The 21575-nt window shown below is 49.2% G+C and overlaps 2 protein-coding genes across 8 annotated transcripts in view; one reads left to right on the top strand and one right to left on the bottom strand.

Moving 5' to 3' along the window:
* Window positions 1-21501, bottom strand: part of LOC308574496 (apoptosis-inducing factor 3-like) — a 37989-nt gene extending 16488 nt beyond the window's left edge. The window contains exons 1-2 of one of the 7 annotated variants that reach the window (XM_081172381.1): window positions 21425-21501; window positions 19106-19365 (exon numbers count right to left, since the gene is read on the bottom strand). Coding sequence is in view for 1 of the 7 variants with exons in the window: in XM_081172378.1 (XP_081028504.1) it covers window positions 16584-16731 (148 nt within the window). In the remaining 6 variants the exon portion in view is untranslated. The other 6 variants (XM_081172380.1, XM_081172382.1, XM_081172378.1 and 3 more) reach the window with 6 other exon arrangements.
* Window positions 10157-19086, top strand: TLCD2 (TLC domain containing 2). Its single transcript, XM_081172398.1, has 4 exons — window positions 10157-10524; window positions 10617-10699; window positions 14518-14600; window positions 17068-19086. The coding sequence occupies exons 1-4, from the start codon at window positions 10172-10174 to the stop codon at window positions 17434-17436; spliced, it is 888 nt and encodes a 295-aa protein (XP_081028524.1). The 5' UTR covers window positions 10157-10171; the 3' UTR covers window positions 17437-19086.
* Window positions 21502-21575: the final 74 nt, after the last annotated feature.

Below are 21575 nucleotides of genomic sequence, written 5' to 3'. Positions count from 1 at the left end.
GGAAAGGTCTTCCTCATTGCCAGAGACCCTTCCAACAGAGCACAGGGAAACATCGGTGGCTGCCCTCCAGATCCCCTCAGCATCCTCCTCGCCCCTAGCTATGAGCCCAGGCTGGCTGCGGAGAGCCCAGCAGGCAAGGCCAGGGAGGAAGCAGCAGCCTCCCAAAGGCAAGACAGGTTCTCTGTCCCCAGGGGGGGGGGGAATCAGATGTTGGCCAGCCACCCTTCAAACTTGGAGGGAAGCCCCATCCCTTGTACCTCCTTCAGCCTGTACTGCCAGGGAGGTGGCCTGTGGTAGTGCCAGCGAGGCAAAAGCAAGTACTCACGGCCTTGGATTCGGTTTCCCTGGAGCTCAGCTGATCCGCCTGTGGCTCCCTCCCTCCCGGCTTCTCCTGGGAGAGAAGGTGGGTGTGAAGAGAGGCAGCCGCCTTCTTCAACCAGTTCCTCCTCTCACCTCCTGCCGCCAATGCACAGCTCCTCCACGGTTGTTGCTCTGCTGGAAACTGGGGGCCCCAGAGGCACCCCTGTTGCTCCGGAGGGCTGAGACCTGGAGAGGAGCTTCTGGAGCTCCTTAATCAAGGTGTCAGAAAGGGAGTGTGCAGACTGCCCATGGGGTAATGAGCAGCTTGGCCTGGGTGTGGCAGAGGCTTGGCAACTCCTACATCACATGCAATGAGGCAGGAGTTGCTCCATCCATTTCAGGACTGTCTACGCTGACAGAAAGAGAGCCATTCCTAGTCCTCCCAGGAGATGCCACTGGGGACTGAGCCCAGGCCTTCTGCATGCCAAGCAGGTGCTCTGCCCCTGAGCTACGAGGACCCTTCCCAAAGCCAGCCCAGCCAAGGACACTTCTTCTTGGACTTGCAGTCTCAATCTTCTTCCTTTCCAAGTTGGGGGAGGCAAACAGTAATACTCGAGTCCAGGCTGTTGGGGCCTAACTGCAAACCATCTCTCCGCTGCCCCTACAAGCTTTGGAACTCCCTGCCTATTGAAACCGGGCAGGTGCCTTCGCTGCACTCTTTTCGGCACCTGCTAGAAATGTTTTTGCTTCGACAAGCCTACCCAGATGTTTGGAACGTTGATGTGAGTTTTGATCCGTTTTTAATCCCTTGTTATTTTAGCTTTTCAAATTTCTTAACTTATTGCTGCTATATTTTCTTAGTAATAATTTCATTGTTTTATCTCTTCTGTAAACCAGCTTTGAGGTGTTTTTTTAATAATCAAGTGGCAGATAAATTTTATGAAACAACCAGCAAAACTTTCATTTGTATAGACCAGCAGATGTGAAGAAGGTGTACAGGCCTGTCTGATGGAGGATGCGGAGGGGACCCAGCAGGCAGATAGGGAGATGGGCAAGATCCTGCTCTCTGGTGAGAACAGCCTCTGAGTCAGCAAGAAAAAGGGAGAGGCAAGTCCTGGGCAGAGGACCAAAGATGCAACAGGTTGGTTCTCTAATGAATGATGAGTCCTTTATTAGGACTCGGAAAGAGTGCAGAGCAAAGTCTGCAAGTCTGATGTTGCAACAGGGACCCGAGAGTGACTTGACTGGCTCTGGTATCGCTTGGAGAAGCACGAAGAGTGCATAAAATTAGCGTTGCCAGAGGTTAGGTGTCAATTTAGAAAGAAAGGCATAGCTTAATAAACATTGGCAGAAAATTTCTGGCCCGGCCTCCCCTACAAGTTGCAGAGTAAGTGATGGGGAGGGGGGAACCCAAGGGAAAGCATGGCCATGGGGCAAAGGATGGCGCCCAAGACTACGGAATGAGTTTGCTGTGTCAGTGGACAAAGATTAGGCAGGCATTCTCTGGAGGGCTGTTAGCCTTAGGAACGTAGGAAGTTGCTTTCTACCTCAGAACATTGATGCATCTAGCTCTGTACTGTCTACACACTCACAGGCAGCAGTGGCTCTCCAGGGCCTCAAACAGGGATTCCTTCCCCCAGCCCTTCCTGGAGATGCTCTCTGAGAGTGATCTGGGGAACTTCTGCATGCAAAGCAGGTGCTCTGTCACTAAGCTCTGGCCCTCTGGCCCTTGGCCAAGCCTGTGGGGAAGAGCGCATACTCAAAGTGTGCCCTCCCACTTTCTCATATGCACACACCGGCTGGTGGCATCCCCGGTATTGGATGACTGGAGAGAGGTAGGTCTGAATCCCCTTAAGAGCACTGGGCTCCCTCACCCCAAGCTTTGTGCTGATTTTATTTCTTCTTTTTCACCTTTTCTTCTGCCACCAACATTGTCCAAGTCTGGGAGAGGGCAGACAAAACTGCCTGTTTCCCCCTCCCTTTTGCCCCCAAACAGAGCGTTTTGCGCTGGCTGGGAGTGATGGGGGTTGTGGTCCAAAGCATGTGGGGGATTGGCACCAGATTGGCACAGGCTGGCATGGTGTCCGCTTTAGCAACGCTTCCCACGCAGTTTGGTGCCTGAGGGAATTTACATGCGCCTTTGCTCAGTCAAAACAACACAGATTTTTCTCAATCTGTTACAGGCTGTACTCAGTGTCAAAGTAATGAATGGGCATTATATCCTGAGGTCTGTTAATTTCAAGGTATCTACTCTTAGATGGGAGTGAGAGATTTTACTTTCTTGGGCTCCATGATCACTGCAGATGGTGCCAGCAGTCACGAAATTAAAAGACGCCTGCTTCTTGGGAGGAAAGCAATGACAAACCTAGACAGCATCTTAAAAACCAGAGACATCACCTTGCCAACAAAGGACCGTATAGTTAAAGCTATGGTTTTCCCAGTAGTGATGTATGGAAGTGAGAGCTGGACCATAAAGAAGGCTGATCGCCGAAGAATGGATGCTTTTGAATTCTGGTGCTGGAGGAGACTCTTGAGAGTCCCATGGACTGCAAGAAGATCCAACCTCGGACTTCCGGTGGCGCGCGTCTCCGGTGCGAGAAGGGATTCGGCCAGGAGCGCGAACCCAGTCCGACAAACGGGGGGAAAAGGGGGTGCTAGAGGGCGAGAGCACCCCAGAAACACGTCCGGAGGGTGTCCGGAGGCACAGGGAGCCAGCTGAGACCGGCTCGCACCGCTGTCAGGCAGCCTTGCAAGGTGAGGAGAACAGCGGCGTTGAGCATTGAACAACCGGTCCTAGGCAGCCATTTCCTCCCCCCCAAACAGCGGACAGCCCAGTCCTCGCCGGAGATTAGCGCTCCGCTTCCAAGAGCAAGGAACCCGGGAACGGGCTTAAAGCGAAGGCTAAACAATTCAAAACTTTTAAAACTAAAATCCCGGGGAGAGAAAAACCAAAGCTACAGGGTTCAGCCGTTACCAGGAATCGGCGGAAACGCAGAGAAACTGCAGAGCGGAGACAAGCGTATTGAGCCGCCACTAGTGTGTATTTTGTTTCCCTGAAAGACTTTTATATAAAAACAGCGGACCCTCTCCAAAAAAGAGGTGTTTAAACAGGGAACAGAAGATGAAGTTATTAACGCAAAACCAGTTGTAAAAACTAAAAGGGACGCTGGAACGCCATCCCCATTGCGTAAAGCCCAGTGGGAAAGCGGAAGTGAAGCGCCAGCGGCGCCATTAGCGAGAGGAAAACGCACATAGCCGCAAATCAGCAACATAGACGTACCTGATCTATAAAACTCTGTGGGTGTGTTTCCATCCGTCTCCTGATACAACAGTGAAGAGTTGGGTGTGTTTGTGTCTCCCAACTCCTGGCGATTGCTCAACGACGGGGTATGATTTAGAAATAATCCTTTACTCAGTGCTGTCGGATTACTCAGTTTATTTATGAGGTGTGCCTACCTCCAAAACTAGCAGAGAGTGAGAGAGCCACCTAGCGGTCAGAGCGCTTACTGCGATTGAAACTTTTCTCTTTGACCCTATCTTCCCTCCTGTGCTCTCTACCACCCCTGCAGTCTTGCACCCGTCCCCCCGGATCTCCCTTTCCCCCTCTCCCCTCCCTCCCCCCCTTTCTCTCACTTCTCCTACCTATGGTTTTTTGCAAACAGAACGGACTGGGGATCTTTGACGGAGAAATCCCTTATTCATAAATTGCAAAACTAATTCCTGGAAAAATTTTAAGAACTCATTGTGTCGAATGTGTTGACTGAAATTACACCCCATATAGCGTACACAAGATCCTCCAACTTTTTGGAACTTTAAGACTCTAAGACTCTTTCGGATTTCCCCAAGGACGCAACGAGGCGAAAGAAATAAGCCAACCTCCACGCAACCTAAAGACTCTCAAATGACTGTTAATCAAGCCGATTTCTGTGTAATATAAAGACTGTTAAAAACTGAGGGCCGGGGCCAAATAGGCGAACTGGTAACTACTCTGGAGTGCTGTAACCATATTGTGTTTTAAGTTCTGGTTATCTTCTTAATTTAAGAATGTCAAATACTGGGAAAAGACCCGAAGGGGGAACGCCAGTGGACAGGAAGGGGTCAAAGCAAGAAGGGGACTTTAGAGCAGAGATACTAAGAATGTTTGCGGAGATAAAAGAGAGCGAGAAAAGTGTTGAGCGTAAATTAGAACAAGTAGAACACAGAATTGGGGAAGTGGACAAAAAGCTAGACGAAACAGTTAAAGAACTGAAAAGTCAAATGAAAGAGGTATTTAGGAGGACACAGGCAGTAGAGGAAGGTCTGAAAAAGACAAAAGTAGAATTGAAAGAAGTAAGACGTGAGGAAGAAAGAATCAAAACTGAGATACTGGATCTGAATAAAAGTCAAGAAGACTTGAAAGATTGGATTGCAATGAACGAACTAAGACAGAGGGAGGCTAATCTTAGGATGAGAGGTATACCTGAAGCTCAGGGAGAAAATATAAAGGAAAAACTATCAACAGAACTAGCCCTCTGGCTGGAGATACCATTAGAAGAGGTAGAAAAGGCAATACAATCGGCCTTCAGGTTGAAAGCCAAGAACCCAAAAAATAAAAAATTTGTAGGAGACTGCCTAATTATATTCAAAGATAAGGAAATAAAAAATAAGATTCTACACAAGAATAGAGAGAAAAGATTTAATATTGGAGGAAACAACATAATAATTTTCAAAGATATTCCTGTCAGGCTTTTAAAGCGTAGAGACTCCTATAAAGAATTGGTACAGATACTCAAAAGGAATAATATTGAGTTTAAATGGGAGTTTCCTGAAGGCGTCTCCTTTACATATAGGAGTAAGAGACAAAAATTGACAAATCCAGGAGAAACAGACAAATTTTTAAGGAAATACAAAGAGCTAAAACCGCAAAGAGAGGAGGGTAGAGGGGGGGGTCGGGATTGGGGGGGGATTTGGGGGGGGCGGGGGGCTCGGGGGAGGAGGGGGAGGAGGGACTGAAGAGGAAGCATAAAAGGAATTAATAGCTGTTTTTCTTTTTATTTTTTTTCCTTCCTCATAATTAAACCGTAATGGCGCTAAAGGTGTTTAGTTGGAATGTTAATGGGATGAATGATAAAGGAAAAAGGAATCGAATCGAGCATATTTTGAAGAAGGAAGGTTTGGATGTCATCTGTCTCCAAGAGACACACATAGCGAGGAAACATAAAAGAACTCTGATCAATCAAAGATTGGGGAATGAATTTATATCCTCAGACCAGAGTAAAAAGAGGGGAGTGGTTATCTATACAAATAAAAAAATTGAAGCGAAACATTTATTCAAAGATGAAGAAGGAAGGATATCAGCAGTACAAATAATTTGGCAGGGAGAAAAGATAATAATAGTTGGAATATATGCGCCCAATGTAAATAAGTCAGAATTCTATGGGAAGTTGGAAGAAAGGCTATCTGACTACACCGATCAGAAAATTATACTACTAGGAGATATGAACGGCGTGGTGTCGTTAGAACTGGACAGATTGAGGGATACAAAGAGTAAAGAAGGGAAATTACCCAGAACTTTCTTCTCTCTGGCCCAAAACTGCAACTTATTAGACATTTGGAGGTTCAAATACCCCCTAGAAAAGCAATATACCTTCCACTCAGAACCTAACGATTCATCATCAAGATTAGACCAGATATGGATTTCGAAAGAGCTAGTCCCAAGATCTGTACGGGTGGAGATCCAGGCCAGAACAATCTCGGACCATAACCCAATAAAAATGGTATTGAAAGGGCAAGAAAGCAGATTAATCAGATGGAAACTGAAGGATTATCTGCTGGATGACCAAGAGGTAGTAGAAAAGGCCCAAAACAGACTAAAAGAATATTTCGAAGATAACTTAGGTAATAATATAAAGCCAAAGGTGGTATGGGATGCAGGAAAGGCGGTGATGCGGGGTTTTTTCATTCAACAGAGTGCAATTAAGAATAAAAAAAGGGAAAAAGGGAAAAAAGAAATTATACAACAATTAGCAGAGAACGAGCAGAAATTGATTAAAAACCCAAAAAATAAGAAAATAAAAGAGAACATTAAAGTCTTACAATCCCAATATACAATGCTGATAAATAGAGAGATAGAATGGAAAATTAAAAGATTGCGACAGAGGAACTTCGAACACGCTAACAAAACAGGGAAGTTATTAGCCTGGCAGCTGAAAAAAAGAAAGGAACAAAATACAATAAACAAGATAGTGGTGGAAGGAGTAGAGGTAAACAAACCTAAAGAAATAAGGAGAGCCTTTATGGACTTCTATGAAAGACTTTTTAGAAATATAGAAAGGAATCAGACGAAGGAAATAGAGAGATATCTTAAAGCCAAGAACATTAATAAGATTACCGCAGTAGACAAAGAGAAATTAAACGCCCCAATCGAGGCGGAGGAAATAAAAGCAATAATAACAGATTTAAAAAATGGGAAAGCCCCAGGCCCAGATGGGTTTACTAGTAGATACTATAAAGAGATGGAATCGGTTCTGCTGAATCCACTACAAGAAGTAATGAACAACATCTTAAAGGAAAGAGAAATACCGGAGACGTGGAAGGAGGCATTGATCACTTTAATTCCAAAGCAAGATACAGACTTAGAGCAAATTAAAAATTACAGGCCGATTTCCTTACTAAACATAGATTATAAGATTTTTGCGGGAGTCTTAGCTAGAAGATTTAAAGTTATTTTGGTAAAAAGTATCCATAGAGACCAGGCCGGTTTTTTGCCGGGAAGGCAAATGAAAGACAACTTAAGAAACATCATAAACATTATAGAATACCTAACAGAAAGGTGTGACAAACAAGGTTTACTGCTATTTGTAGACGCTGAGAAAGCGTTTGATAACGTGAACTGGGAATTCCTGTTGAAGCAATTGGACCATATGGAAGTAGGTACTGAATTCTTCAATGGGATAAAAGCAATATACACGGAACAAAGAGCAAGACTGATAATAAATAATGTAGAGACGGAAGAATTAACAGTAACTAAAGGAACAAGACAGGGATGCCCACTGTCCCCACTGTTATTCATAATGATATTAGAGGTTTTACTGAACTCCATCAGAGATAACAAAGGAATTAAAGGTATCAGGGTCGGCCAACATGAACACAAAACTAAAGCTTTTGCAGACGACCTGGTCGTAACAATGGAAGATCCATTAGATTCAACGAAAGAGGTACTCAGAGAATTCGACCAGTTCGGGGAAGTGGCAGGCTTTAAACTAAATAAAAGGAAGACAAAAATATTAGTTAAAAATATGCAGGCAGATGAAATTGAGAAATTACAAAGAGAAATAGAAATAGATGTAACAAAGAAGGTGAAATACCTAGGGATATGGGTAACGCCAAAAAATATAGACTTATTTAAAAACAATTACGAAATGGTATGGAAAGGAGTTATGGCAGAATAGCCACAATTAAAATGTCGGTACTACCAAGAATTTTATTCCTTTTTCAAAATATCCCGATTATCAAAGATACAAAGTTATTCAAAGCTTGGCATAGAGAGATTTCTAGATTCATCTGGCAGGGGAAGAAGCCGAGAGTAAAGTTTAAAATTTTGACGGATACTAAAGAAAGGGGAGGCTTCGCCCTACCGGATCTGAAAATATACTACGAGGCATCTTGTTTATGTTGGGTGAAGACATGGATAAAACTAGAAGACAGGGAAGCGTTAGACCTAGAGGGCCACGATAACCGATATGGGTGGCACGCCTATCTGTGGTATGGGCGGAAGAAGGGCCACAAAGGATTTGGAAATCATATATTTAGGGGCCCTCTGTTGGAGGTTTGGGAAAGGTATAAAGATATGCTTGAACCCAGAACACCCCAATGGTTATCTCCATTAGAGGCTATGGCTATCAAAAAGATTAATATGGGAGCCAACTGGGCAACCTATGAACAACTGTTAATGAAGGAGGAAGGAAAGTGGAAAATAAGGCCGTATGAGCAGATTAAATCTCTAGTATATGACTGGCTACACCACCACCAGATAAACGATATGTTTAGGAAAGACATTAAAGATAAAGGCTACGCCGACAAAAAATCCAGATTTCAAACTGAGATCTTGGGGAATAACACAAAAATATTATCGAAATTGTACAAATACTTACTGGACTGGAACTTAGCTGACGAGGAGGTCAAGGCGGTAATGACACACTGGGCCAGAGATTTTGGTCGTAACATCTATTTAGAAGAGTGGGAAAAACTCTGGAAACAACATCTTAAATTTACAGCTTGTGTGTCACTCAAAGAGAACTTAATGAAAATGTTTTACCGCTGGTACTTGACTCCGGTTAAACTAGCTAAAATGTACGGATCCTGTAACAAGTGTTGGAAATGCAAGGAAAGGGAGGGGACCTTCTACCATATGTGGTGGGAATGCCGAAAGGTCATGGAGTTTTGGGAGAGTATATATAATGAATTGAAGAAAATGCTAAGATACACCTTTGCCAAAAGACCAGAGGCGTTTCTGCTAGGTTTGGTAGGAAAGGAGATAAAGAAGAAAGACTACAAACTGTTCCAATATGCAACAACGGCAGCAAGGGTCCTAATAGCTAAAAATTGGAAACAAGAGAGTGTACCGACAATGGAGGAATGGAGATCCAAACTATTAGACTATGTGGAGATGGACAGGATGACAGGTAAAATTAGATACACAAAAGATCAGAGGTTTGTTAAAAATTGGGAAAGTTTTACGAAATATCTGGAAAGCCTAATCGATGAACAGATAACACTTGTTGGTTTCAGAGGTGCTCTGTAAGAGGTAAAGGGTAATGCCAAAAGAAAATGGAAGAATGAGAATGACTTAAGGCATTACAAACATGGAAACGCGGATATATTGTTTACTGTTATTTTGGACGGTTCGTGGAATGACTGAAGGAAGTCTTTTATCTTTTTTTTGGTGAATGATATGAATATTGATACAGCTTATTTTGTGCTTTGATTTCTGCAAACCAATAAAAATTATGCATGGAAAAAGAAGATCCAACCTCTCCATTCTGAAGGAAATCAGCCCTGAGTGCTCAAGGGAAGGACAGATCCTGAAGCTGAGGCTCCAAGACTTTGGCCACCTCATGAGAAGAGAAGACTCCCTGGAAAAGACCCTGTTGTTGGGAAAGATGGAAGGCACAAGGAGAAGGGGACGGCAGAGGACGAGATGGTGGGACAGTGTTCTCAAAGCTACCAGCTTGAGTTTGACCAAACTGCGGGAGGCAGTGGAATACAGGAGTGCCTGGTGTGCTCTGGTCCAAGGAGTCACGAAGAGTCGGACATGACTAAACAACTAAACAACAACACTCTTAGATGGAGAGAACGAGCCATATCTACAAATTAGACATGAATATAATTATGTTGGTAGGTTGTTAAGCATTTTCAAAATGACTAGGTGGGCAGACCCCTCCCCTCCCCGGGTCCACTTTTCCGGAGGCCCCTCGCCCCGCTCCCGGGGGGCTCTCTGCGAGGCCCACCCGAGCCACCCTAGCGGTGGTGCTCTGTGCGCGCGCCGGAGGAGCGCCTCGCTGACCGTGCCCATTCCTGACCGGTTGGGTCCTTGCTGGCGAGGAATGGGACGTCGGAGGACCCCACCACGGCATCCAACGCGGCTGACGCTGCTGCTCCAGGGCGTGCCTCCCTGCCCCAGTTTCCCCGCTGGAAAGCGATCCCCGTGTAGTCCTGCCGCTGCCCAGCTGCGCTTTGCTGCTTGTGGGCGGCGAGTTCCGCGCAGCCCTCCCGTTGCTCTCTGCCGGGAACCGGACCCTACAGGACCAAGTCGCTCCGGCCGCGTCACTTCTGCCGCCGCTGATCCCGCCCGCAGCGCCCCCTCCCGTCCCGTCGGGGCGTGCCCGTCGCCATGGAGACGGGCTGGCCGAGGAGCCAATGGGAGGCGCGCCCGGGGGCCCGCTTCGTCCGGCGGCTCCTGCTCCGGCTGCTGCGCCCGGGCGCAAAGGGAGCTGGAGGCGCCGCCGTCGGGGGCAGTTCTCTGGGGCGCTGCGGGCGGGATCGGCGGGGCTCGCGGCCCGCGGGCAGCCCCTCGATGGATCTGCTGGTCCTGGGGGGGTCGGTGGTCGCCTTCCGGCTGCTCAACGGCGGCCTGGAGCGCCTCGTGCCGCCGCCGCCCTCGGCGCAGCGCAACCGCTGGAAGTGGCGGAACATTTGGACCTCGCTGGCGCACAGTCTGCTTAGTGGCTCGTGGGCGCTGCTCGGGTGAGTCGGGGGGCCGAGAGACTGGGCGGAGTTGGGGGAAAACCGGACAGCGCCCGCTCAGGCGTCTCACGGCTCTCTCTCTCCTTTTCCAGCTTCTACTTCCACCCGCAGATGGCGGAGGACCTCATCGACACCCACTTGCCCGCCGCGCACCACCTGCTCGGGATCTCCGTGGGTGAGTGGCCGCCAGAAGGAGCAAGCGCAGGAGGAGGGGTCCCCGCCTGCAGCCGACCTCCGCTCCTCCTAGACGCTGACCATAAAAGACGGGCGGGAGGGAGTGTGTGAAGCCGCACCCGGTGAGCACAGTGGTTGGCACTCTGTGCGCACCCAGAGGCACTTTGCCCACGATTCCCCGGTCCCAGAGCTGAAGTGGGATTGAAAATGGGCCCTGGAAGCTGAACACAGCGCTCTGGACCCAAGGAAGCCACAGAAGGACGTGTGTGGGAAAGATTGCCTCGGTGCCCCCAGAGCCTTCCCTTTCAATGGCTGCTCTGCTTGCCTGCCTTTGTCCCCTGGGGCTGCGGCCTCAGCAGCTGACCCAGGGGGCGGGAAGCGGCTGGTGCCAGGCTATCTCCTGGGTGCGCCTCTCGCCACTTCCCTCTGGCAGCCACGTGACCTGGGGGCAAACAAACGAGCCCATTCTCATCCCTTGCTGCTGCCGCCACAGCAAATTCCTCTCCGCAGAGTTCAGCCTCGCTGCCCACCCCCAAGAGACAGAGAGTCATTGAAGCGCATGCAAAGCCCCCCTTGGGCCACGCCCCAGCCTCAGCCCATGCAGCAGACCCGTTTCAGGGCTATGTCTGGCTATGCCTCCCCACCACTGACAGGATATAGCATGCTAAGCTTCCTCTAGATAGCAGGGAAACGGGGAAAGTCACTGGGACATTTGCTTTGGTTTACTTTCCACGACAGAAGCCTGCAAAGCAAGGCACAGAGGTGGCAAGCCTCGCCTGCTGTTTCTCCCCAGCGGTTCAGTGGTAGACTGCCTCTGACCCTGGAGGTTCCACGCAACACTCTTGAGCGCATAGCCAGTGAGTGACTTCTCACTCCTCCTCTTCAAGTCAGGCTCCAGCATCACACCTGACCGCAGGTCCCTGAGGATGGGGCCTGGGAGAGATGCGAGTGGCCCAAGGGGCTTGGGAGGGGGGAGGCCTTCCAGAGCTGGGCCACATGGCCTCTTTCTCTCCCCACACTCCGGTCTTTTGCTCCAACAGACATTCTTCTGGATCAGGAGAGAGCAGGGCACCCGCCTGGGGGAATTAGATTCCTGGATGTGGAGATGCCCCACCCAGCACTATGAGATTTCTTTGCCAGATACTCTTGAGGCAGGGGATGCCACGAGGAGGAACAGGAACACTTCTCATGTGACTTTTAAAATAGTCGGCGGGGGTGGGGTGTTGTTATTCCAAGTCCCAGAGTCCTAGCCAAAGGGACATGGAAATGCCTTGCGGTTGCCAGCCTTGCTGAGACTGCTGCCTTCCCCTATTGGCAAAAAAACCCTCTTTTTATTTTTTGGCTGTGTGTCTTCACCTGCCTTGATCCCTCTGGTGGCACTCAGGACTGGCCTCTTCGCACTCGTGCCCATGTCGACGGGGAGAAGGACGTCCCAGTGAACAATCTGGGGGCCTGGAGGGGTTTCATCTTCTTAGCATTTGACAGAAGTGGGTGGAGAATCCTGTGTTTCCATAGATCATTTATTTGATGCATGGGATTCTGTCTTAAAACATGCCCAAAGCAGCTTAGGAAGATCACCTTTAAAGCAACATATAAGCACAGCATCCGGCAGTTAAAATTATGCCGCAACCAGAAACTCAGTTTTCGCAAATTATAACTAAAGGCCGTAAGAGCAGGCAGGTCCAATCTATCGGAATGGATCCCTTGTGCGAGTGATCCTGCAGGCTCTGCTGGTGGGGTTTGTCCTTGAGCTGTGAGAGGGCTGGGGCAGCTATGGCTTCAACCTGGATCATGAGCTTAAATCCCAGGACTCAGTCACAGAATACAGGCAAGAGCGCCTCTGAACCTGTGCAGGTGCTGAGGCAGTATTCAGGTGGCATGGTGCAACCATGCTCATCAGGGCAGCGTTTGCCAGCCTGGCGAATGTTAAGACATCTAGAGGGCACCAGGTTGGTGAAGTCTGCTTGAGGAAAGTGGCTTTGAGCTGCCAGCCCCCGGGACAGGCTGCTGGGATCAGAGGCTGTCACCTTGGAGAGGAGAAGGGGGAGCGAGAGGCCTTCTCTAGACTTGTCCCGAAGAGGCCCTGTTGTTGTTTTTTACAAGGGGGGCAAAGGGCAAGGCTGGGAGCTTTTGAGGAAACGGCAGTCAGGGAAACATGGGCAAACAGCCCTTGCCAGCCGTGTTCCCTGCCTCTGGCCCTGAATGGAGACGTTAGAACTAGGAGGGGGGATCTTTATCTATCGGGTGTGAGGGGGAAACGCCCAGGCATCTGCTTGCCTGGGGAGCTGAAGAGACAGGCAGGGCCATCTTCCCCTCCCTGTATGCATGTTCTTAGCATGGGCTGAATCTGACCGCTGCAAACTAAGCAGTCAGAGGTGGGGTAGGGTGGAAGGAGTCTGGAGCCAGGAATTTGGAGACTTTTTTCCAGCCTCTTCAGCATCTTCATAATTTAATCTGTGGAAAGTTTAACACACGCCAGTCCTCGGAGGAGCATGAGGCCAAGCTCTGCACACTCCCCTCCTTTTTTTTTTTAAAAAAAGATATTTATTAAGGTTTCAAAGAAAAGAATTACATGAATTAAACAAAAGAAGAAAAAGAAAGACAAAAGTAAAAATAAAAGAAAAAATACAAAATACAAAAAAGATAAAAAAACACTTTAAAAAAATCAGTCTTTCCATACCTTACATTCATTTCCTTGTTTCCCTGACCTCCTCACGCCTCCCTTTTTTGTATTCCAATTCAGTTAGTTAATTCAGCAATTTCTTTCCCTCTTTGTTTTTATCTTAGTCCTATAACATAATATATTATAACTTTGGATTCTCACCTGTTAACAATCCATTTTTACATACACCTTTATAACATTGCTGCTTAAACCACTTAACTTCATTCTGACATCATTCTAACATTCATTAATTTTGCAATATTTCTGTAAATAGTCTTTAAATTTCTTCCAATCTTCTTCCACCGACTCTTCTCCCTGGTCTCGGATTCTGCCAGTCATTTCCGCCAATTCCATGTACTCCATCACCTTCATCTGCCATTCTTCCAGAGTGGGTAGATCTTGTGTCTTCCAATACTTTGCAATAAGTATTCTTGCTGCTGTTGTGGCATACATAAAGAAAGTTCTGTCCTTCTTTGACACCATTTGGCCGACCATGCCCAGGAGAAAGGCCTCTGGTTTCTTCACAAAGGTATATTCTTTTCATTTCATTATAAATCATCTCCCAGAAAGCCTTAATCCTTAGGCACGTCCACCAAAGGTGAAAGAATGTACCTTCAGTTTCTTTACTTTTCCAGCATTTATTATCGGGCAAATGATAGATTTTTGCAAGCTTGACTGGTGTCATGTACCACCTGTATATCATTTTAATAATATTCTCTCTTAAGGCATTACATGCCGTAAACTTCATACCTGTGGTCCATAACTGTTCCCAGTCAGCCATCATTATGTTGTGTCTGACATCTTGTGCCCATTTAATCATAGCAGATTTCACCATTTCATCCTGTGTATTCCATTTCAACAGCAAGTTATACATCTTTGACAAAATCTTAGTTTTGGGTTCTAGCAGTTCTGTTTCTAATTTTGATTTTTCCACCTGGAAGCCAATTTTCTTGTCCAAATTGTACGCCTCCATTATCTGATAATAATGAAGCCAGTCTCGCACTTTGTTTTTTAATTTCTCAAAACTCTGCAATTTCAGTCTATCTCCCTCTTGTTCCAAAATTTCCCATTATTTCGGAAATTGGGTCGTGTGTGTGTGTGTGTGTGTGTGTGAAGGGGCCTGGCTGCCAACGCTTTCTTTTCTGTTCCTCCCTCAGGCTATTTCGTGCAGGACTTCTTCGACATGATGTTTCACCAGAAGATCCAGCAGTGCTGGGAACTGCTCTTCCACCACTCTGTGGTGAGTTCTGGGAGGACCTCTCCCCCACACCAGTGGTCTCTCCTGGGTCCCAGGGCAACTCTCTCACCCCTGCACCACACTTCCCAGGCACCAGCCAACTGGCTAGGAGAAACAAAGGTGCCTCAAATTAGTTCAGGGATAGGGCTCTCCGGGATTTCAGGCAGGCAAATCCCCAGATGGCAGAAGTTTATAAAATTATGCATGGCCTGTAGAAAAGTAGATAGGAGAAGTTTCCTCCCTTCTCCGTCTCATAACACCAGAACTCCTGGCCATCCCGTGAAGCTGAATGTTGAAAGATTCCGAAAGGATAAAGAAAAGCCTTCCTCACGAACCACACTCACTCCTACAGCAGGCAGGGATGGCCAACTTGGATGGCTTTAAAAGAAGATTAGAGAAATTCATGGAAGGGGAGAGGGCTGTCAATGGCTGTGCTCTGCCTTCCACATTCAGAGCATTCCTGAATGCCAGTTGCTGGAAACCACAGGAAGGGCGAGTTGCTCCTGTGCTTGAGTGCTGCTAGCAGGCATCCTCGTGGGGCACCTGATCCGGCAGGCACTTGGGTTCCGATGCTAGGCGAGGATTGTCAGCAACCGCCCTGTCCCTGAGCGTGTTTTATAATGAGGGCTGTGCAGGTTACATAAAGAGAAGCTGACCTGTGCCTCCTTGGAGCTGGGCAGGGCAGGGCGTGCCATGCTTGGCGGCTCTCCAACAATGGTCTCTGGCAGCTCAGCTTCTTGGCGCAGCCCTTGGCTCAGGCCAGGGGCTGCGGGGTCAGGCAAGCTGATACGTGCAGGGCTTGACGGCATGTGCTGGGTGGTCTCATTCCCCATTCAGACCCTGTTACTAGGAAAACGTGCTTCCTGCTCCTCCCGGTCCCTTTGCAAGTGGGCGAAGTTTGAAGTGGGGGGTGGGATGAGCGCATGGTAAGTAATCTAGGAGCAGCTGGGGGGGCAGGGGGTAGAGAAGGCAAGGAAAGGAGCCTGCGTAAGGCTTTGCCCCCGTTTTCAGTCCCAAGGCAGTTCAGCCTCACAGCAGGTAAGGTGGTGGTGAAGGCAGGAGTGTCTCTGCACATGCAGACAACCTTTCGACCCACGCTGATTAAGCTGCCTGTCTGGAGTATGTTGGGGGGCAGTGCGCACACCCCCCAGGCAGGCACCTCTCCTCACTGGGCTTCCATCCTTCTGGTGGCTTTCCAGCCCATTAGAAGCTGCTGCCAGATGGGTCAAAAGGCCATTTAAATAATACATCTAATTCAGGCAGAGACAAAGCTTAATCCCCAGGGGGCAGCTAATCCCATTAGGGCCTGTGCTGAGGACAGCATTGCTGGGAAGAGCTAGAAGACCCCCCCCCCAAAGAATGGATCTCTTACCCCCCCCATTAAGAGAGGGGGACCTTGGCAGCTCCCCCTTCCTTCCTCTGCAGTCCTACCCAATCCACTGAGGTTTACAGAGAAGGAGGAGTCTGTCTGCTGTGTGATCCCAATATCCTCCTCCCTCTCCCTGCCTCCCTCAGGTGCTGAGCTGTCTGGCTGCTTCTCCTCTTGCTGGCCACTAGAATTTTTTTGGACAAGGCCCCACTGCTTTTAACAGCTGCAAGGCAGGTAGAAATTCAACAGGTGATGTAGGCACCACTGCCACATCTCCATGCAAGGGGAAAGCCATGTTTTTGCTTTGCTTTGCTTGCAGCTGTTAAAACCTCCTTATAAAAAACCTGAAGATTCAAACTGTTTTAGTTGGTGCCTGGCTTTGCTCTTCCCACTCCCTGTCCCTTTGGCCTCATGTGTCGTACTTTTCACATTGGAAGCCTATGGGCAGAGACTGTCTTACTTTAATTGACTGTAGGTAAGCTGCTGTGGGTGCCCTTTTGCCTGATACAAATCCCGTAAATTAAATAAATCCACCGCAGCACCCTTGACTGGCATTGACCCAGTCACAGGCACTCACCCTCTCCCCCAGCCAGAAGCGCCCTGCCTTCCTTCCTCACCCAGTGGATTCAGCCTCAACCTCGAAGCTGCTCCCCAAAGTCTTCGTTGTAGGAAAACGATGTGACATGAAATTGGCTGGGGCTGATCCGCTCTCAGGCTCTCCAGGCTGGCCGTCTTCAGTTGCTGCAGCTGGAGAGGAAGGGGCATAACTGCGTGGACACCTGTCTTACATGCAGAAGGCCCCAGGTTCAATCCCCAATGGCAGCCTCTCCAGTTTACAAGGGTCAGGAAGCTGGCGAACAGGCTCTCTGCCTGAGAGTCTGGTGACCCGCTACCAGTCTGAGCAGGCAATCCTGGGCTAGGTGGACAGAGAGTGTGAAGGAAAGGGCGTAGACTGTCTGCTTTGCATGGAGGATGCAATCTCCAATGGCAGTCTCTCCAGTTAACAGCTGGCGTGGGAGAGACCTTTTCCTCAGCCAGAGACCCTTCAGAGATGGTGCTGGCTTCCTAACGGCCGTTGCTCCCTTCCTGCCTCTCTCCCAGGTGATCCTCTGCTTCGGCTTCGCCTTCCTGGTCCACCGCTTTGTGGGCTTCGCCATGGTGGCCCTGCTGGTGGAGATCAACTCCATCTTCCTGCACCTGCGGACGATCCTGTTGATGGCTGGCTTGGCCCACACCACCTCCTACCGCTTGACCAGCCTGCTCAACCTGGGCACTTACGTGGTCTTCCGCATCACCACCCTGGCTTGGATGACCCGCTGGCTGGTGCTCAACCGGGAGAACATACCGCCCAACACCTACACCCTCAGCACGGTGGGCATGGCTGTCATGACTCCCATGAACATCATCCTTTTCTACCGCCTGCTCCGCAACGACTTCCTCACCTCCAGCCGGCGTGAGAAGGAGAAGTGATCACCCCTGGCTCCTCCCTCCCTAACAGCTGGCTGTACAGGCCACAGGGAGGGGGAGAGCAAGTCAGCAGGACAGGAGAGGAGAGCCAGAGGGTGGTCTTCAACATCCGCTTTCCAGGTTGCAACTGCCCCTCCAGCTGGATCATGGAAAGGCCACCACAGCCACAGCTGCAACCACATGGCAGGAGGAAGCTGCTCCTGGAGAGTCTCTTGGGACAGTGTTTGGGGGCCCTCTGGTTAGCTGGGGAGGGGTCTTGGCAGCAGTCAAGGAATGTGGGCTAGCGGGAGAAATAGCCAAGGATGTAATGTCTCCCTGCAGGGAGGGAGCTGGTTGAAATGACTTGGCCCTCACAACTGTCTGTGCTCTGCCTGCCCCCCCCCCTTGCAGGGTGGGAGTTTCACTGCATCAGAGCTCCAGAAGGCAAGACCCCTTTCCGAACACCAACACCTGAGATCCAGGCCAGAGCAAGTGGCAGGATGCCAGGATCCCTCCCTTCTCCCTCACCCCTCTGTCTTGTTGCCTCCTGGCCCTTCTCTGCCTGCACATGAAAGCAAGATTGCCCTGGCCTCTCTTTCTCTCTCCTTGAAGAGCCTGTATGTGACCTGCCCTTCCATGCCATGCTCAGCTGAGCCTCTCAGTAACTAACAGTCTGTAGGTGCATTCTCTGCATGCAGGCGTGGGGGAGTGTCAGGTGGCAATTGTCCTCTTACTATTCTCTCTTTTGAAGAGTTGCAAGCAAATCCCACTCTCCTCACCTCTCTCCAGGCTAAGCCAGGGATGCTGCCATGGCCACGTTCTGCCCCTGCTGGCCACCTAGATTAATCCCAGGCATCCCTGTGTCAGGGGACAGCACCACCTGGTTGTGATGGATGCTAAGGGCCAGGATCTTTTAACCCTGCTAAGAGCCAAATGGCTTCCTCTGAGGCCTCAATATTGTGTAGACCAGTGGTGGCGAACCTATGGCATGTGTGCCAGAGCGCGCACTCAGGGCCCTCTCTGTGGGCATGTGCGCCATTGTCCCAGCAGGGCCGTAGCTAGGGGGTGAAACTGGTGCTCCAGCTCTGAAGGGCGCCTGGCCGCTTCCAGCATGGTCCCAGCACTGCTAGGGCACCATTTTCACCCTCGGGGCCGCGCTGAGGGGAGGAGGAGAGGAGGGCTCATGCTGGGAAACTGCCGGTCTGTCCAGGCCTCGACTTTTGGTGCGTCAGGGCCTCCCGCCAGATTGTTGTTCCTACTCGGGAGTAAGCCACCTTGAGTTCAGCAAGGTTAGGCAAATTATCAGCATGTGTACAACAGCAAAAATCACATTAATTGTTCAAAAGCATGCCAAATGCAAACTTTTACCTTTCAAAAAAAAAAGTTGTTTGTATCATTGAAAGCACTGTTATTGTGGGGTTTTTTTAAGACAAAAGATGTTAATGTATGAGTTGTTTTTTCTAAACTAAAACCTCAGTATTCAGGTTAAATTGCCGTGTTGGCACTTTGCGATAAATAAGTGGGTTTTGGATTGCAGTTTGGGCACTCGGTGTCTAAAAAGATCGCCATCACTGGTGTAGACAATAAGGGAGAAAGCACTTACAAGAATCTTATTCTAACAAGGTGTATGGATATGTTTGCACAAAAGTAACAGAAATAAAAGGATAAAGTGAATGCTGGTACTCGGTCTTACCTGGCAGGAGGGAGGTTCATTGGCATCCAGTGGGGAAGGAGGCTCCAAGTGGCCCTGAAGGTGGGGCTGGGGGAACCCAAAGCTGTGTTGCTGCTCAGGCCAGCGTCATGGTTGTCCTGTAACACTGACCTTACAGGATGGATATGCCACTGTCCTCAGTTTGATCAGGTTTACAGATGGACAAGATGGCAGACCCCACGAAGTAGTCACACTCCGAAAGATAGCTTTCTGAATTCAGAGGCCTTCCAACACGGCAAGAGCTGTAGGAAGACCCATGAAATGTCACAGAAGAGAAAGCTTTTGAGTGTTTCTGAACCCTTCATTGGGCTGGGATGGAGGATTCAGAAAGGCCCCTCTGTTCCCCAAAAGTAGAGCATAATGAAGTTGCCCCAGAAATTTGTAACAATTATTGAAATGGAACACAGGAGGCACCTTCTGCAGGTAAAGCTGGTCCTCTGCACTAAGTGTTGGGGCCTTTCCTCTGGAGACAACCTTGTGTGCGTCTCCTGAACAGGTTTCGATGGAGCTTAGCCCCAGGCAAGTGTGTCTACAACAGGGCTAGGGAACTGGTGGCCTTCCAAGTGGTGCAGGACTCCCACATCCCATCAGCATCACCCAGTAAGAACCATGGCTAGGGATTACAGTGGTGCCTCGCAAGACGAAAATAATTCGTTCCGCGAGTCTTTTCGTCTTGCGATGTTTTTCGTCTTGCGAAGCACGGTCTGTCGCAACTGCACCTCTTCAAGCGGATTTTTTTAAAAAGCGCAAGACGTTTTCGTCTTGTGAAGCAAGCCCATAGGGAAATTCGTCTAGCGAAGCAACGCAAAACCGAAAAACCCTTTCGTCTAGCGAGTTTTTCGTCTTGCGAGGCATTCGTCTTGCGGGGCACCACTGTATAGGGACTGGAGTCCAGCTGCATCTGAAGGGCCACAGGCCCCTCGTTCTTCTGCTAGAGGATATCCAGTAAAACTGAAGGGCAGTAGATTTTGGACAGGCAGGACATACTTAATACATCAGCCACTTACACGCCAAACATGTAAGGCACATTATTTGACCCTTTCAAGAATCCTGGAAACCATTTACCTCTCACAGCTACAATTCCCAGCACTCTTGAACTACAGTTCCTAGGATTCTTGGGGGAGGGAGAAATGGGCTTAAAATGGGCACCCCTCCCCCTCAAGTATGGCCAGTAGCCAGACGGGGGGGGGGTGAAAGCAGGAGGGGCCCTGCAGCACCTGGAAGGCCACCACCAACACACACGTTCCTGTAGCCCCAGGGAAACAGGGTGGCAGCCTTGGGCAGACCAGCCTCAGCAATTGTAGGAGACACCCAGGGCTCACAGGGTAGAGAAGCCATAGTGGCTCCCCATACATAGATACATTTGAAATATCTTAAATTGAAATTGTTATTATGAGGGAGAATCATTACTATAGTACTGGTAAGGCTAATAGTGGCTGCCGTATTTTTTAAAAGTAAAGGTTAAGGGACCCCTGACTGTTAGGTCCAGTCACGGACGACTCTGGGGTTGAGGCGCTCATCTCGCTTTACTGGCCGACGGAGCCGGAGTACAGCATCCAGGTCATGTGGCCAGCATGACGAAGCCGCTTCTGGCGAACCAGAGCAGCACATGGAAACGCCGTTTACCTTCCCGCCGGAGTGGTACCTATTTATCTACTTGCACTTTGACGTGCTTTCGAACTGCTGTTATAATTATTACTGTACTGTTTAGGTTAGTAAGCTGTATGCCGGCTCCCTCGGCCAGTAAAGCGAGATGAGTGCCGCAACCCCAGAGTCGGACATGACTGCACCTAACGGTCAGGGGTCCCTTTACCTTTTTTATTGTTTTTATAATTTTTAACTTTAAACGTTTCAAGGGATGAGTCATTACTACTGTTAAGGTTAATAATGGCTGAGATATATAAATATACAAAAATGTTACTGCCTATTTCAACTTAATCTTATTATTATTACACGGGTGAATTCTTACTATTAAGGTTCTGAATGGCTGTGTATGTTACATGAACACAGGCCGGCAGCCACTGAGAACCTCCAGGCAACGCGAATGTTTCTTGTCACGGGAGCGAATCAGTTGCTCCTTTGCGAGGAGGGAAGATTCCTCTCAGGACTTTCCTGGGGGCGCCTATATTCGCCTCCCCCCCCCCGGCCCTGCTGGACGCGCTTAGTTCTCCCCGCCCCCCTCACCTATTTTCGGGGGGGGGAGAGGGGGGGTTTCTACGTAAATGAAATAATAATAATAATAACTGGGGCGCGTAACCGACACGCTCGCGCGCGCCCTTTCTCCCTCCCGCTCTCACTAACCGGAAGTTCTGCTCGTGCCTTCCGGAGCGACGGCGGAGAAGACATTTCCACTCGGCGCCGCCGATTGGACCCATTCCGCGTCCGTCTCCCTCTGCCGACGGTTGATTGGTTTGCGCACACCGCGCTCCGCCGCATCCGGTTCCGCGCCGCC

This window comes from Podarcis bocagei, assembly GCF_964188305.1.
Source record: "Podarcis bocagei genome assembly, chromosome: 15".
Classification (NCBI taxonomy): Eukaryota; Metazoa; Chordata; class Lepidosauria; order Squamata; family Lacertidae; genus Podarcis; species Podarcis bocagei.
The sequence above is the reverse complement of the archived record's forward strand: the minus strand, read 5'-3'. Positions and strand labels throughout refer to the sequence as shown.

What these genes read in the sequence shown, in the direction of transcription:
- TLCD2 (XM_081172398.1), top strand. Translation starts at nt 10,172, where the DNA reads ATGGAGACGGGCTGGCCGAGGAGCCAATGGGAGGCGCGCCCGGGGGCC. An exon ending in CCTGCTCGGGATCTCCGTGG is followed by an intron (nt 10,700 to 14,517) that starts GTGAGTGGCCGC and finishes TTCCTCCCTCAG; the next exon opens with GCTATTTCGTGCAGGACTTC. An exon ending in TGCTCTTCCACCACTCTGTG is followed by an intron (nt 14,601 to 17,067) that starts GTGAGTTCTGGG and finishes CCTCTCTCCCAG; the next exon opens with GTGATCCTCTGCTTCGGCTT.